Source organism: Galeopterus variegatus, unplaced genomic scaffold, assembly GCF_000696425.1.
Source record: "Galeopterus variegatus unplaced genomic scaffold, G_variegatus-3.0.2 Scaffold1204, whole genome shotgun sequence".
Taxonomy (NCBI): Eukaryota; Metazoa; Chordata; class Mammalia; order Dermoptera; family Cynocephalidae; genus Galeopterus; species Galeopterus variegatus.
The window spans coordinates 391,029-406,837 of NW_007727315.1; the positions used below are offsets into that span (position 1 = coordinate 391,029).

The 15,809-nt window shown below is 40.2% G+C and overlaps 1 protein-coding gene across 6 annotated transcripts in view; it reads right to left on the minus strand.

The window, feature by feature from the left end:
- The window catches only part of NF2 (neurofibromin 2 (merlin)), an 83,449-nt gene that overhangs the window by 28,653 nt on the left and 38,987 nt on the right, over positions 1-15,809 (minus strand). For 3 of the 6 annotated variants that reach the window (XM_008575537.1, XM_008575538.1, XM_008575539.1), the window contains exons 5-9: positions 10,862-10,930; positions 9,901-9,983; positions 7,860-7,935; positions 4,828-4,962; positions 1,073-1,147 (exon numbers count right to left, since the gene is read on the minus strand). In XM_008575537.1, coding sequence (XP_008573759.1) covers positions 1,073-1,147; positions 4,828-4,962; positions 7,860-7,935; positions 9,901-9,983; positions 10,862-10,930 — 438 coding nt within the window. Of the gene's footprint in view, positions 1-1,072; positions 1,148-4,773; positions 4,963-7,859; positions 7,936-9,900; positions 9,984-10,861; positions 10,931-15,809 lie in introns of all 6 variants that reach the window. The other 3 variants (XM_008575534.1, XM_008575536.1, XM_008575540.1) reach the window with 2 other exon arrangements.

Here is a 15,809-nt window from a genome sequence, read left to right on the forward strand (position 1 = left end):
GCTGAGCGTGGTGCTGACAACACCAAGCCAAGGGTTAAGATCCCCTTACTGGTCATCTTATAAAAAAATTATATATATGTGTGGTGTGTGTGTATATATATATATATATTTATTTATTTATTTATCCATATAACAGAGTACGATACAGAAGTGAAAATGAACAGACTATATGTTTAGGAATCAACATAGATAAATCTCAAAAAATAATGCATAAAATGGGCAAGTAAGAGAAGAATAGACACAGTTTAAACTTAGTATCTTTGTTTTGCCATATATAAAATAAAATTCTGATGAAAAGCAAGAAGATAAACACACAGCTCAGAACCATGATCACCTTTCAGGAAGAGGAAGGAAGAGCTTAGAAAGTTATGGGCCAGCCCATGGCTCACTCGGTAGAGTGCGGTGCTGATAACACCAAGGCCAGAGGTTCGGATCCCATATAGGCATGGCCGGTTAGCTCACTGGGTGAGCGTGGCGCTGACAACACCAAGTCAAGGGTTAAGATCCCCTTACCGGTCATCTTTTAAGAAAAAAAAGAAAGAAAGAAAGAAAGTTGCTAACATGAGGGGTTTCAACAGAATTGGGAGTGTGCTACTTCTTAAAGCTGGGTAGTGAGCACATAGCTATTCATTTTTGTTATTCTTTATACCTTATATATACATGATACTTATCCTTTTATATGTATGAAGTACTTCAATAAAAATTATTTTTAAAACTTCCTCACCATAAAATTTAGGTTTGATTCTTTAGGTTAGGCTAAAGAGAAAGTGTGTATCATTCTACACTTCACAAGATGTCACTCTGTTGCTCCTAAAAAAAAAAGCATTCAGGGGCCGGCCCGGTGGCTCACTCGGGAGAGTGCGGTGCTGATAACACCAAGGCCCCGGGTTCGGATCCCATATAGGGATGGCCGGTTCGCTCACTGGGTGAGCGTGGTGCTGACAACACCAAGTCAAGGGTTAAAACCCCCTTACCGGTCATCTTTTAAAAAAAAAAAAAAAAAAAAAAAAAAGCATTCAATTTCTCAGAAAAGCTACAGTTATCAGTAATAAAAACTAGGATCTCAACTTACCAGCTTATTAACACGAAGCTTTGAAGAGTTAAATTTGAAGACATCGATTTTCTTGTCCAGTGGTTTAATAGTAAACTGGAAGAAGGAAGCAGAAAACTGTTTCAGTCTGACAGCCTGGAATGTTAGACTGAACATTCCAATCGGGAAATTCCACAAAAGCAGCAACCACACTGGCCACAGTCCAGCCGAGGCCATGCCTTGTCATGGCTTCCTGGTGGCAAGGCACTAAACCTCAGTAAATTAGGAGTGTTGAGGGTGCCAAGTCTTGGGCCGTGGAAGCTCAGGATCCTACAGGTGCACTTTCTGCACCATTTTAGGCATGGGGGCGAGGAAGGGATACCTAGTAACCTGAAATAAGCACTCTTGATGGGCCCGCCCTGGAGGCCAACAATGGGAGGGCTACTGAAGTCTAAGGCATGGCCCCTGTCTTCACAAAGCTCACGATCTAATTGGAACTAGATTAACAACAGCCAATTACTCAAGAAATTATATAACTTTTTTTTTTTTTTTTTTTTTTGCAGCTGGCCATTGTGGGGATCTGAATCCTTGACCTTGGTGTTATAACACCATGCTCTAACCAACTGAGCTAATGAACCAGCCCAAGAAATAACATAATACATATTAGTGCCTAATCGGGTAGTACAGATCACAAGTGTTCAGGGGTTCAGAGTAGATCTGCCATATGCAGGAGGGGACTGAAGCCAGTCTTTGAAGAAGAGTATGACAGTAGCTACAAGGTAGGGTGGAGGGGCATTTGGGACAGGATAATCAATAGAAATAAGGTAGAGATGGGGAAAGAAGCACTGTGTGTGTGTTTCTGTTTGACATTATTGTTTTGGTGGCTCAGATGATAGAATGGGCTTAGACTGGGCAGGAAGCAGGGGTGAGCTTGGGGTAGGGTAAGAAATAAAAGATAGAGGGGTTTAGATTTGATGTGACAGGATACAGGGAGTTACTACAGGTTTCTGAACATGGGAATAATCTGATAAAAGCTGTTAATAGAAAAAATAAAACATGAAGAATAATGGACTGCAGTAAAAGAGAAAAACAGTTCTTGAAATCAAAGTGGAGAGAAAGGTGAGTGATAAGGATAGGGTGGTAGCTCAGGAGAAGCCAAGGCCAGACACTGACAAGAAGCATGTCAAGAACAAATGGCAAGAGGCTAGCCAGTTGGCTTAGTTGGTTTCAGCCTTGTAACACCAAGGTCAAGGGTTTGGATCCCCATGTCAGCCAGCCGCCAAGAAAAAGGAAGAAAAAAAAAAAAAAGAATGAATGGCAAATACTGTTCATCCATTCTTTATGAGACCAGACAGATCCCAGATTACAAAGATACATTTAAAAAATGGATATCTGGGCCAGCCCGTGGCTCACTCGAGAGAGTGCGGTGCTGATAACACCAAGGCCATGGGTTCGGATTCCATATAGGGATGGCTGGTTCGCTCACTGGCTGAGCATGGTGCTGACAACACCAAGTCAAGGGTTAAGATCCCCTTACCGGTCATTTAAAAAAAAAAAAAAAGGATATCCATTCCCAAGAAAGACTTGCTAAGCAGATAAATATGTTTGGAAAGATATATTCTTGGGTATTCCTTTTATGTGTTACATAGTGTCCAACAAGGGGTTGGCACAATGAGGACAGAAAATGATCCTTTGTTTAACTTTTGGCCAAGTTAACTTAGAAGTAGTATTGCTCTCGTGTAGGCTGCTATTCATAAATTTCGTGAGCTTATTTTCAGCCTTGCTGTCAAACCCCAGAGCTATCAGTGGGAAACCACAAGCAGTGGGGAAACCACAGGCTCTGTGCCATGCTAGGGCATACACAAAGAATCAATGGTTCACTTAAAATAAACTAACATTTTTGTTTTGACAGCACGGCTGTCATGCTTAACTACCAAGACTACTTCCTATTATGTCAAGTCAGCTTGAGGTCCTCTTACTGCATGAGTTATTGACATAATGGAACACGACAGTGCCTTGCCCCCAGAGAGGGTATACTAGAGTACATTGTGTCAGGCCATAGGAGAGGAGACTTTAATCCTTGGGTTCTTTGAAGAACGAGTGTTTGGGGAACCTTTAGTGCATAAACATGTGGATGTGCAGTAAACAAACTTTATGCAATTGGGAGATGAAAAACTACCATACCATGCACACCAACTGCTTTAAGTCATGTAGAGCTTTCAATTTAAGTACCTCAAAAAAGAAATACCTAAATGCTCACCTACTGGGCTAACTACTTGTAAAAACTTCAAAGTCAGAATGTTTTAAATTAAGAAGCTCAATCTGTTTCATCAAACATGGCTGAGTAGATCTCAACCACATACTGGAAACTAAGGAAGGCCCTGGCATTCCTTTCCTTGAGTTGCTATGAAGAAAGAGAAAACAGGAAATTTGCTCAGGGGTCTCGGGATTCTGCAGGCAACAACATAAGCCACCACTGTTATTCACTCCCCTCTCTGTGTCCTGGCAGTTCACGCACCACTAGGTCGCTGAGCATGGTCCAGGCCTACTTCCTTCTGCCTGGTGCCCCTGTGCTCTTAGGGCTTGGCCTCTGGGCCTCCCTGAAAAGCAGGGAATGTGGCATCAGCGAACATGGCTCCTAGCCCCTTCTACTCCATTCATCAGACACAGGTCACTAGATCCCAGTTGCATCGCTGCTTCCTGATGTGACACACAAATAATGAAAACATGTCCCCTGCCTTTAGAGCAGTTCTTTATAAGGATTAAATCAGAGTGTCAAGGTGAAAGTGCTTGTAAGTGGAGGCACTATATCATCATCATCAGTCCTTTCTACTGCACTTATCTATTATAGCAGTTGAGTCATTACTTGACTTTAACTTCCTTGAAGGCTGAGACTGGATTTTCTACCTCCTTGTTTTCCCTATGAAACCTAACACAGAGCAGATGCTCAATAATTCCTTTAAAATTAATGAAGAGTAGAGCATGGGGCTGATAACACCAAGGTCAAGGGTTCGGATCTCCATACCAGCCAGCTGCCAAATTAATAAATACTTAAAATGAATGAAGAATGAATGAATGAATGAACGAACGAACACAGGATTACAGCATTTGGGAAATGTTAATGAACGAATAAACACAGAATTACAGGATTTGAGAAGTCATCATTTTGTATAGAAATATTTGAACTGAATAAATGAATAAACATAAAACTATAGGATTTGGGAAAAGTCACCATCCTGTATAGAAATATTTGAATTCTAAGAGTGTTCATCTGAATCATTCAAACAATTATTCTCAAATTCTTGTATCATGTTAGCCTGATATCATTATTTATATCATCATTGAGATACACACAACATATTTATGTGCATATGTATATATGTGTATGTATATATGTATTTCTCCACCACTTGTACCAAGCACTGGACACACAGAAGGGGCTCAGTATAGACCACACTTAATATAAAAGAGAATTTCACCAGAAATAGAAAGCCAAGTAATAAAAAAAATGTTACTTTTTTTGTCTGTTAAATGTTCTTTGGGGTTTAGCCCTGATGAGTTGAGCTCTTATTTATCAGTAGTGGGGTTTAGTTATACCCTTTGAAAAAAGGATGCCCATACCATTCTGTAAACACTTAAAAAACAACAAAAATTCCAAAGCCTGGGAATTAAAGGATTTTACTGATAACAAGGAAATAGCCTGGCTGGGGAAACTCCAGTAAGGAGGAGAGATGGGGAAATACCTTTTGCTGGGCCACTGGGTCACTAGTAGTATCTGCAGCACAGACATGTCCTACCTCCTTGTCGCTGTATGAGATGTTTCGGATTTCATTCCACGGAAAGGAGATCTTGGGGGTAAGCCTGTTCTCAGGGTCATAGATGTGAAGCCCCAGAGCATCCACTCCAAGTAGCAGCTCTGTGCCCTTTTTATTCTGTAGAGGTCAATAAATAACAGCCACTGTAAGCTCCAGCTGAGGCTTGAGATTTTATTCAATGTTCCAAGAGCCTGGCACACACTATTACATATAACAAGTTTCAACAGGTCTCAACAAAAGCCACAGCTGTCTTGTAACCCAGGAGGCTTCTAGCTGCCTGAACAGGCAGAAGCAAAATTGTACTATTCTTGTGACTTGTGTGTCCCCCAAAGGGATCACTGGCGGTTTCTGTCACTAGCTCAAGTGGCTAAAGCAAGGGTAACCTAAGTGTTATAACCTCTAATTAAATAACCACGTTGTCACAGATAGAGAATTAAAACCCGTAGGTTTAAACATTTCTTATGTTAAAAGAAAAGGTTGTTGGGCCACTAGAAAGAAAATTTTAAGTGCTGGGACTGGATGGTCTCATTTTATGTTAAAATGTAGTCTCAATGTGATAAAGCAAGTATAGTAAAATGTTAACTCTAAAATCTAGGTAGTGAGTATATGTGGGTATTCACTGAAAAATTCTTTCAATTTCCCTGTATGTTTGGACTTTTTAATAATCAAATGTTGAAAAAAATATCAAAATGAATTATATATAAATTATACCTCAATAAAGCTGTTTAAAAAATTAATTGACTAGGGCCGGCCTGGTGGCGCACTGGATAGTGCGCCGCTTGGTCCCGCCCGAGGGTTCGGATCCCACATACAGACCGGTTCCCACTTACTGGCTGAGCGAGGCACGGGAGCAACACCGAGGGTTGCGATCCCGTTGCCGGTCCCCGGTCCGGTACGGGGGCAACACTGAGGGTTGCGATCCATTGCCGGACACGGAAAGAGACAAAAGACAAAAAAAAAAAAAAAAAATTAATTGACTATATGTATGCTATACCTCTGACAGCAGTGCTTGTCAACAGTGAGAGTGGATGTTGGGGCAAGTGCTTTGGGCTCCCATGTCACTGATCCAGCTGTAGACCCACTGGCCACATTCTCATGTGCAGGCCCATCTGCCAGCGCTGTGGTCCAGCCCTTGTTTCATGGTGGAAGGAAACTCCCTGCATGAGGACACTACAGCACCTGACCCCTTGGTGACAACAAGGAAATTGAACCAAGACTCAGGGGCAAAAAAACAGATCTGCAACCTCAGAAGGTGCTTGGTCTGTGATGAGTAGTGGTCTAACAGCAGGCATCAGATGAAGCGTTTTCCAAGATAAATCTTTTTACTCCTAAAACCCTGAAGTCAGGCAAACCATGAGAGATTCTTCTGCTGTCTGCAAAGCTTTCAAAACTGTGTTAGCAGAAGGAGGCCTTCTACTTTTAAATCTACAGTACGTTTTGGAAAATAAGGTATTTTATTACATTTCGGACTATTTTGTTTAAACCAAAAAAAAAAAAAGGATTCTGCCCTCTGTCTCCTAACATGATAACAGAGAGAGGTGGGGGCTCAAGCAGCCCCTTTTAAATTGTTTTGAGCACGGCAAGTAGCTTCCGTAGTTAATGGTGGAATTTCAAGAACTCTAACATGAAAGACACTAAAATAGCCTTTAGCTTTGTCTATTGCTCAATATAAGAAATACACATGAACGGCTGGCCCGTGGCTCACTTGGGAGAGTGTGGTGCTGATAAAACACCAAGGCCACGGGTTCGGATCCCTATATAGAGATGGCCGGTGAGCACACTTGGGAGAGTGTGGTGCTGACAAATCAAGGGTTAAGATCCTCTTACCAGTCATCTTTAAAAAAAAAAAAAAAACACTTTAAAAAAATAGTGTTAGTCTGTCTGTTGCAGGAATATTCTCTAATAAGAAACTGCTTTTTGAAAACAATAAAACTCTAGTTTTGTAGAATCTAAGTGGCAGGCACATGGGGCCAGCAGAATCAGGTTGATGAAACCACAAAACTGTGTTTAATAAGTCTGACCTTAAAGAAACCAAAAATTAGCAAATACAAATTAATAAAACATTAGAAAACAACCTTCTTTATTATTATGGAACATATTTTAGGGACTTGCTTACTATATATAGTAATTCTATGGTATATTATATATAGAAATAACATTTCTATACATAGTGCCTTATTTTTTTATGTAAAGTAATCCAAGAAATACCTATTTAGAAAACAAATAAATGAAGTAAAAAGCTATCCTAGACTATTTAAAATGTGTTTCAATTTACTCAAATTTAATACAAAAGTTGTAGGAACCCAAAAAAGAAAAGTAAAGCATAACTATGAAGACAAAGGGGTACCACTGCAGCTGGCTGTTTTAACATCTACATATCCAGTTTAGAACATAAGCAGTTTAGAACCAGCGATAAAATGCTTTGGCAAATCACACGCATTCCTTTGGAAGAAGCTGCCTATACACTGCATTCAGCAACCGACCCAGAGGAGAAAGACATTCTAAAGGCCCGGACCTGGGCTGAACACACAGGCAGAAGCAGTGAGCTCCCAGGGGACAGTGGACTGTTAATGGTTTGAACAGAAAACCAATTAGCCTCATAGTGAGAACAAGAGTCCTCACCCAAACAAATCAGTAATCTATAAAAGCAGCTTTACTTTCCTTATGCCTGGGGGAAGAAAGTATTTACAGGTGATCCTTATTGGCCGAGATCTCACAGAGACAGAAATAATCAAATGTTACACTCAGAGCATTCAAACAGGTTTCTGCTGAGAGCAGAACCAGACCCTAGTCCCCCAAGACTCAAGTGACACTTAATTACCTATGATCTAATTGAAGTCCAAAAATAGAAAATGAGGCTCTGAGACCTCTCTCCCCTTCCTCTTTTCTTCTTTACCACTGAACCATAAAAGATTCTATCACTCAGGAATGAAAAAGTAACCCATTTTAGCAGTCTGGCCCTGATTTTGGTCTCTGTTTACTAGACAGGGAACTTGGGAGAGGCTTCAACACACCCGGATTGCAAAGTAATTCACGCCGTACATCTCCAGGTCCTGAGCTATCTTCAAATATTCCATTTCAGCTTCATCCCTGTGAGGTAAATGGAAGACAGTGTCACTGGAGCTAAGTGAGAAGGGTGGAGAGCAAGCCCAGGCCAAGCTAAGCATTCTGATCCTGCCATTCCTCTCAAGCCATATCACCGTCAGAAGACATGAGCCAGAGCAGATACCAGCAAAGCTCTTCCCAACCCCAAGTCTATTAAAGACATCGAGGTGAAGCAGAATTTCCCATCCTCATAAAAATAAGAGAACAGATTCATTATGATGTCTCTTGGCTTCAATTTCACACTTTGCCCTTGGTAAACAGTGTCACCCATCTCAAATAATTCAAGAACATGTGACATGTTATCTTCTATCCTGAAAAGGATTTGGATGTTCAAATGTTATTTAAGTTGTTGCTCTATCTTTGTGTGCTTTATTTACCTAGAAGGCTTTGGGAACAAAACAACTCTTTCTGCAAGCCACCTGACAGCTACTTTCTGATTTTACCTCTTTGGGTATTGTTGGAGGTTAGGGCAAGAGCTTTCTGGGTTGTAAAACCCAAACCAGATCACCTACTTTTAAGTTATAAGTCAAATTTAAGGTAAGCTCTTGAAGCAATGACTTGCAGAAAACTCCCAAATAGACTTAGTATCAAAATATTTTAACTCAAGTCTCCCTACGACCTTGTCCTTTTCCTTCTCTCTCCCATCTCAAAATGATCTCAAATGAATTTTAAAAATTCAGTCTGAGAGAATGCCAAGTATTGGTGAGCAGGTGGAGCAACCAGAAATTACACACGCTGCTCTTGTAAATTGGTACAATTACTTTGGGAAATTGACATTTCCAACAGCAAAAACCAGCAGACAACCCAACAAACTAAATGTCTATCAATAACAGAATGGATAATTAATATGTGGCATATTAATACAGTAGAATTCTACACAGCAATGAAAATGAATAAAACTATTGCCACATGCCACAAACCCAAATCTCACAATATGATGCTCAATAAAAGCACAAAAAATAGAAACTGACTGATTGCATTTATATAAATTTTAAAATGGGCAACACTTATGTATGGAGCTAGAAATCAGGAGACTATTGCTCCTTTGCTTAAAGCTTAAAAAAAAAAAAAGAAAGAAATCAGAAGACCAGTTACCTTTGAGGAGGAAGGTAGGGGAGTGGGGAGGGGGTATCATGTGCTACTTCTTCCCCTGGTGTTGCATGTAGTTTTCACTTTGTGATAATTGATGGAGCAGTATACGTGTGATTTGTCTACTTTTCAGTAAGCATATTACACTTTTTTAAAAGTTAAAAAGAAAGCATGTTATCTGTAAGAAGTTGATTTGAAGAAGAGAAAAAATTTTAAAGGCTAATAAAAGATGATAAATTCCTAAAATAATGAGGGGAATGCTAATTGTAACACAGGACACAATTTTCCACCTTTTAGATTACAAAAATTGGATTGATAAAAAGTGCTAAGGATAGAATGGGGTGGGGGAGACACTTTCATAACACTCCTGATGGGCATGCACACATAGTACAACCTTTTTGAAGGGCAATTTGGTGGTACTTGTCAAAATGCAAAATGCTCACATCCTTTGACCGAGAGATTCTCCTAAAGAACCTATCCTCAGAACTACTCTTACGATTGTATAGTAATATGACTGCACCGCAGAACTTTTTGTAAAAGTGGAAAACCTACAGATTCATACTCCAAATGCCATCAATAGGGGGATGGACATAAAAACAATGGGATATCCACACAATAGAATTCTTAAAAAATTAAATTAAATTACCAGTGAATGCAGTAGGTCTGTATATACATATCATACCACACATATCAGAAGGACACTCATGAAACTGTGGCCTGACATTACTTCCAGCTCTCCCTTTTTCTTTCACGTACTTTGGCACTGTATTTTGCTCAACAAGCATGTCCTAGTTTTGTAGTTCTTTAAGAAAAAAAACATAGCCCATAAAGAAACATAAACCAATGATGACGTGGCCTCACCTGGCTCGGCCTCGGTGCTCTGCATACCAGGCAGTAATTCTCTCCTCCCACATTTCCGGAGTCATTTGATACAGATTTATTACCTACCAAAAAATAGAGCAAAATAAAAAACCTACACACAAAGTAATTTTGAATATTGCTTGCCATTTTTATAATTATGCATCATTGTTACAAAACAGCAAAACTATTTTTAAAAAGGCCAACACAGGGAGATAGTCACATACAGAGGTGGGAGTGTAAACAAGTACCATTCATTGCAGGAGCAACTGGGATAGCTGTGCTGTTGAATAAGGCCTTGGCGTACCCTTGTCTGGCAGTGGTACCCCTTTCCTGCCTGGGCTGTACATTCCAGAGACTGCCTCTGGCAGCAAAGCTCAGCCAGGAGCAATGCCCACTAATCTTGGGACTCCGCCTACACAGCAGCCATCCAAGGCCAGGAAAGGCAGTGAAAGGTGAGGAGCAGGCCTTTATTACCCAGAGACAGATGAGTGGGGCCATAAAATCAGAAGCAGCAAAAGGGAGGGGCCTGCTTCTGTGGCTAATGAAATAGATGAACAGCACCAAGGATTGAAAACCACAATGCCCACCCCTACCTCACACCTCCTCTATCCTGCCCTCGCCACTGCAAACAGCTCACTTCCCCAAACCCAAGCCATTCTCTCATACACTGCTCCATTCTCCTCCCCTGGGAATCAATGACACTCAACCAGCTTTCAAGAAACAGCTCAACCAGCTTTAAAGAAATGACAACACTAGAGAAACACATACAGGCCATGCCAGTCCTGGCAACTCCAAACTAACTCCACGAATCTTTGTTTTTTAATATTCTTAACAGATTCTACACTCTACTCAAGATTTATCATAAAATAGTTATAAAAATGTCCTTGCCACATACTTCCAACATTCCTTCAAGTCCGACCACAAATCTGCTATGTCCTAAACAGGGAATTTGGTTTCTTACCCTTTTTGGAAGCAACTCCTCTTGGGCCAAAAATCCCCGCTTGTGAACAGAGGGGTCGTAGTCACCATACTGGAAGGAGAAAAGAGAGGGCAATTGGGATTCTGAAGACAACTGCCATTTCTGAACAGGGATCTACTCAGTCTTATTCCCTCCCAGCTCTGGGGAACAATTCAATTCTGATGACAAGTCAAGATTTCAACCTTGCTAGTTTGTTATCCTTGAATGAAAATACAAAGCTGATTATATCTATGAACGGAGTTGCAAAATCCCATAAGGGATGGATGGGTGATGTGTTAAAAAGAATGTGACATCTGTAACGGAAATGTGGTTATGTTTTCTAACCCTCAAAGAAAGTAGTCACTTCCAAAACATTAGCTTTTGAATTGAAACAACAAAACACAACTGTGAAAGTTGTGATTAGCAGCATGTGATAAGAATCCTGCCTACAAGTGCTTCTAAGTGGCTGGTAATTGGAGTCAATTGCTAGGTGGGAACTGGGAATAATGCAGGCAATATTTTTAATACCTTTCACACAAGGATCTGAAAAATACTTTGGAAAAATCTCATGTCAACACTGTCATTCCTATTGTACAAAGAAACCAGTAAAAGGCTAATTGATTTTCTTAAAGCTGCAGAGAAATCACTAGTGAGGCTGGAAATAGGCCCTGCATTTTAATTTATTCCTCTGGGGACAATGACTTGGAAATTTATTCCCTGACTTAAAAGAAACAAAAACAAAAACACTTCTTTCCTAGAAAACTTAAGTCTGATAAGGAAATAATCAAAATGAAAAAATGTTTGAAAGAAAATAATTATGAAACATACAGTAGAATATGAAATCAAAGCCTATCTCTTATCAATCAGCTGTATGTTTAATTACACTAAAATGCCAAGCTTTAAGGCTGGCCCGTGGCTCACTCGGGAGAGTGCAGTGCTGATAACACCAAGGCCACGGGTTCGGATCCTATATAGGGATGGCCGGTTGGCTCACTAGCTGAGCGTGGTGTTGACAACACCAAGCCAAGGGTTGAGATCCCCTTACCGGTCATCTTTAAAAAAAAAAAAAAAAAAAAAAAATGCCAAGCTTTATTGTTTGTGGTAAAAAGAACCAAAAACAACCAAGCTTCTATAAATATTTATCCTTTTAGCTATCAACATTGCAAAAACAGGGCCGGCCTGGTGGCGCACTGCTAACAGTGCGCCGCTTGGGAGTGCGGTGGCGCTCCCGCCGAGGGTTCGGATCCCACATACAGACCGGTTCCCGCTCACTGGCTGAGCGAGGTGTGGGGGCAACACCGAGGGTTGCAAAAAAAAAAAAAAAAATGCCAAGCTTTATTGTTTGTGGTAAAAAGAACCAAAAACAACCAAGCTTCTATAAATATTTATCCTTTTAGCTATCAACATTGCAAAAACAGGGCCGGCCTGGTGGCGCACTGCTAACAGTGCGCCGCTTGGGAGTGCGGTGGCGCTCCCGCCGAGGGTTCGGATCCCACATACAGACCGGTTCCCGCTCACTGGCTGAGCGAGGTGTGGGCGCAGCGCCGAGGGTTGCGATCCCGTTGCCGGTCCCGGTCCGGTACGGGCGTGACACTGAGGGTTGCGATCCGTTGCCGGACACAAAAAAGGACAAAAAGGAAAAAAAAAAAAAAAACATTGCAAAAACAAAAGAAAGGTCAGATATAAGGCTGGTGGTTCTACAGACCACCAAATCAAGTCAGAATGTTGCCCACCCTCTTGTTTCCAAAGAGCCTCAAGTTAGACTTCTGGTATGTTCTTCAAATGAAGTCATCCACCAAACTATACATGTGGGATTGAAAGATGTTCATCATAACCTTAAATGGTGCCTCATTCCCATATCGCCCTGACTGTAAAAGACCCATGAATTATTTCTTATGAATCTCAAAATTATCTTGCAAACAGAATTGTACTGCACTGTTTTTTTGAGTGTTAAATTAGTCAAATTTAAACATTTTAAATATGCCACAGCTTTTATAACACTGTCTAGGCATTTCTTCATTTAAAAAAGTGAAAGGACTTTGTTTTCTCTGTACTTCAGGGAGGCCCAGAGACAGAAGTCGTAACTGTGCTGAGTTTTAACAGCATTCCTTCAGGAGGCAGCTGTAACATGCAGGTAGGAGCCTGGTTCTGGGTGCAGGCTCCTTAAGGTTCAATCCCAGCTCTTTCACTTAGTACCTACGTGACACTGGAAATTTTTGTGTCTCAGTTTTCTCACCTGTAAAACGGGGATAATAATATTATTTATTTTACAGGGCTCTTGTAGGAATTAAATGAAATAATACCTGCGAAGTTTTAAAAATGCACATGCTGGGCCGAGCCTGTGGTGCACTCGGGAGAGTGCGGCGCTGGGAGCACTGCAGCGCTCCCGCCGTGGGTTCGGATCCTACATAGGGATGACCGGTGCGCTCACAGCGCTCACTGGCTGAGCGCAGTGTGGCCGGTCTCAAAAAGGACAAAAAAATAAAAATGCACATGCAACCTGATGTCAAAAGATCTCAGGTCTCTCTAAGACTGTTTTCTTATTTGTCAAACGTGAGCATTGGCCTTAGAGGACCTTTAAGTGGGGGCTCTGGAGTATCCTCTCTCTAAACCTCAGCTTCCTCATCTGTAAGCGAGGGTCATAATAATGCCTGCCTCACAGGGGGTGATGAGGATGAAGTAAGACAAACCAGGTAAGCCTTTAGCATAGGGCCCGGCTCAAGGTGAAATTTAGGTATTATTATTATTATGTTATCCTCTGCATTACTTATGATGATACTAGTTAATGTTTGCCGCCCCGATTTTTGAAGGCATAGGAAGCTAAAGAAAGCCCTATTAGTGGTATTTGCAAACCTCTCAACGATGCTGACCAAACTCTTATGCGAAAGTAAGCAGATATGCAAAGTTAAAGTTGTAAATTCAGGTTCCAAAGGCTTGCAAGATTAACCATCTCCATTATTACACCGAGCTCCCAGCTACTTCACTGATCAAATACATTACATCCGAGCAATGCAGAGGTGGCAAAGACCCTCCTGTAAGAACTTCTCCACTGGACTAATTCCATTTCCAACAGTAAAGCCACCTTGATGTATGTGTCTGCTCTTAATGTCTCTTTAGAAAACAAAGGAAGAAAAAAATCCTGAAGTTGTGGCAGATAGTAAATATAAAAGAAAGTCATACCACTCCAGAGATGGAGGTGGCTGTTCCTCATCTTTTTATATAACAGATGCATTCTGATAATACAACCAGGTGAATTAATTGTGAAGCAAAGGAAGCTTGGGTTTGAGGTCTCTGCACCTGCATGGACTGGCACCTAATTTTATATTCTTGCATTAAGGAGAACCTCCTAAATTATATAAACTTCAGACCCCAGAAAGCCTGGGTCTACCCCTGATGTAAACCAAGTGAATTTAACTTCAAGAAGGGAGTTCACCATTTAAAAAGACTCTTGGAGTCAATAATTAGGTTAAACAGAGGCTTCTTCTAGATATTAATTTCCTCTCTATATATGAAAAATTAGATTGAATGCTCTTAACAGGATTTCACAAAAACATAAAGATTTGATTAGTATAGTATATGTCTTGAGTTGAATGTCCCCCCCAAAACTTAATCCCACTGTAACTGCTGAGGGTGAGAAATCCTATCATAGTAATTGAATGGTGGGGCCTTGAAGAGGTGATTAGATTGTGGGACCATGCTGTAATGAATAGATTAATCATGGTGGTTAGAGGCATGGTTTGGAGGGCTTTAAAAGGAGAGTGAATGAGGAGGTTAGGCTCTCTGCTCCACCATTTTGACAATGTGATACTCTGCCATCACTGTTGCCACCACCAAGGCTTTCACCAGATGTGCCTCTGGACTTTGAACTTCCTAACCTCAGAAACTGTAAGCAACAAATTTTGTTTTCTTTATATAATACCCAGTTCCGTGTATTTTGTTATAAGCAACAAAAATGGACTAATATACTACATATATAGAAAAAATAGATCTCTACCACACACGTCATTAAATTCCAGATGGTTAAAGAATTAAACCTATAAATGAGAATCCGTAAAAATACCAGAACAAAATGGTTAAAGTCATTCTAAACATCACTTGAAACATAAAAAGAAAAAGATTGTCAAGTTTGATGTGTAAAATAGACAAAATGTCAATATATGGAGTACAAATCAAAGAGATAAACAGTATAGTAGAAAAATGGGCTAGTTGTAAACAGTTAATTCACGGAGAAAAGAAACACAAATGGCCAATAAATCTATGAAAAGATGCTCAACCCCAGTGGCAATCAAGGAAATGGGAATTTTTTTTAAATCTATTTTTCTATCAGATTAGCAAAAATTTAAGACTGATAGTATCTACTGTTGGTGAGGATGTAGAAAAACAGGTATTCTTACACAGTGTTGTTGGAGGTTAAATTAGGATTCTGTAGGACAATTTGGCCAAATCTATTGAAATTTTTTATTGAGATTAAATTTACATACATAAAATTTACCACATTAGGTGTACAATTCAATGGGTTTTAGTATATTCAGAATGTTATGCAACTATCACCACTATCTAATTCCAGAACATTTTTATCAATCCAAAAAGAAATCCTGCACTGACTAGCAGTCACTCCTAATTTCCTCCTCCCTCTATCCCCTGGCAATCACTAACTCTACTTTATGTCTCTATGGATTTGCCTATTCTGGACATTTCATATAAATGAAATAATACAATATTCAATTTCTTTCACTTATCATTACTTAAATTTTAAATGTTCTTATCCTTCAACCCAGTTATGCCATTTCTTGGTTATCTACCATAGAGAAGTTTACATGTTCCCAAAGAAGTACATACAAGGATGTTTACACTGCATCTGTTTAAACAACAGAAACACAATAGAAAGAAAAACAAACATAAATATCCACCAATAAAGATATATTTAAATAATCCACAGTCCCTCCTTTCT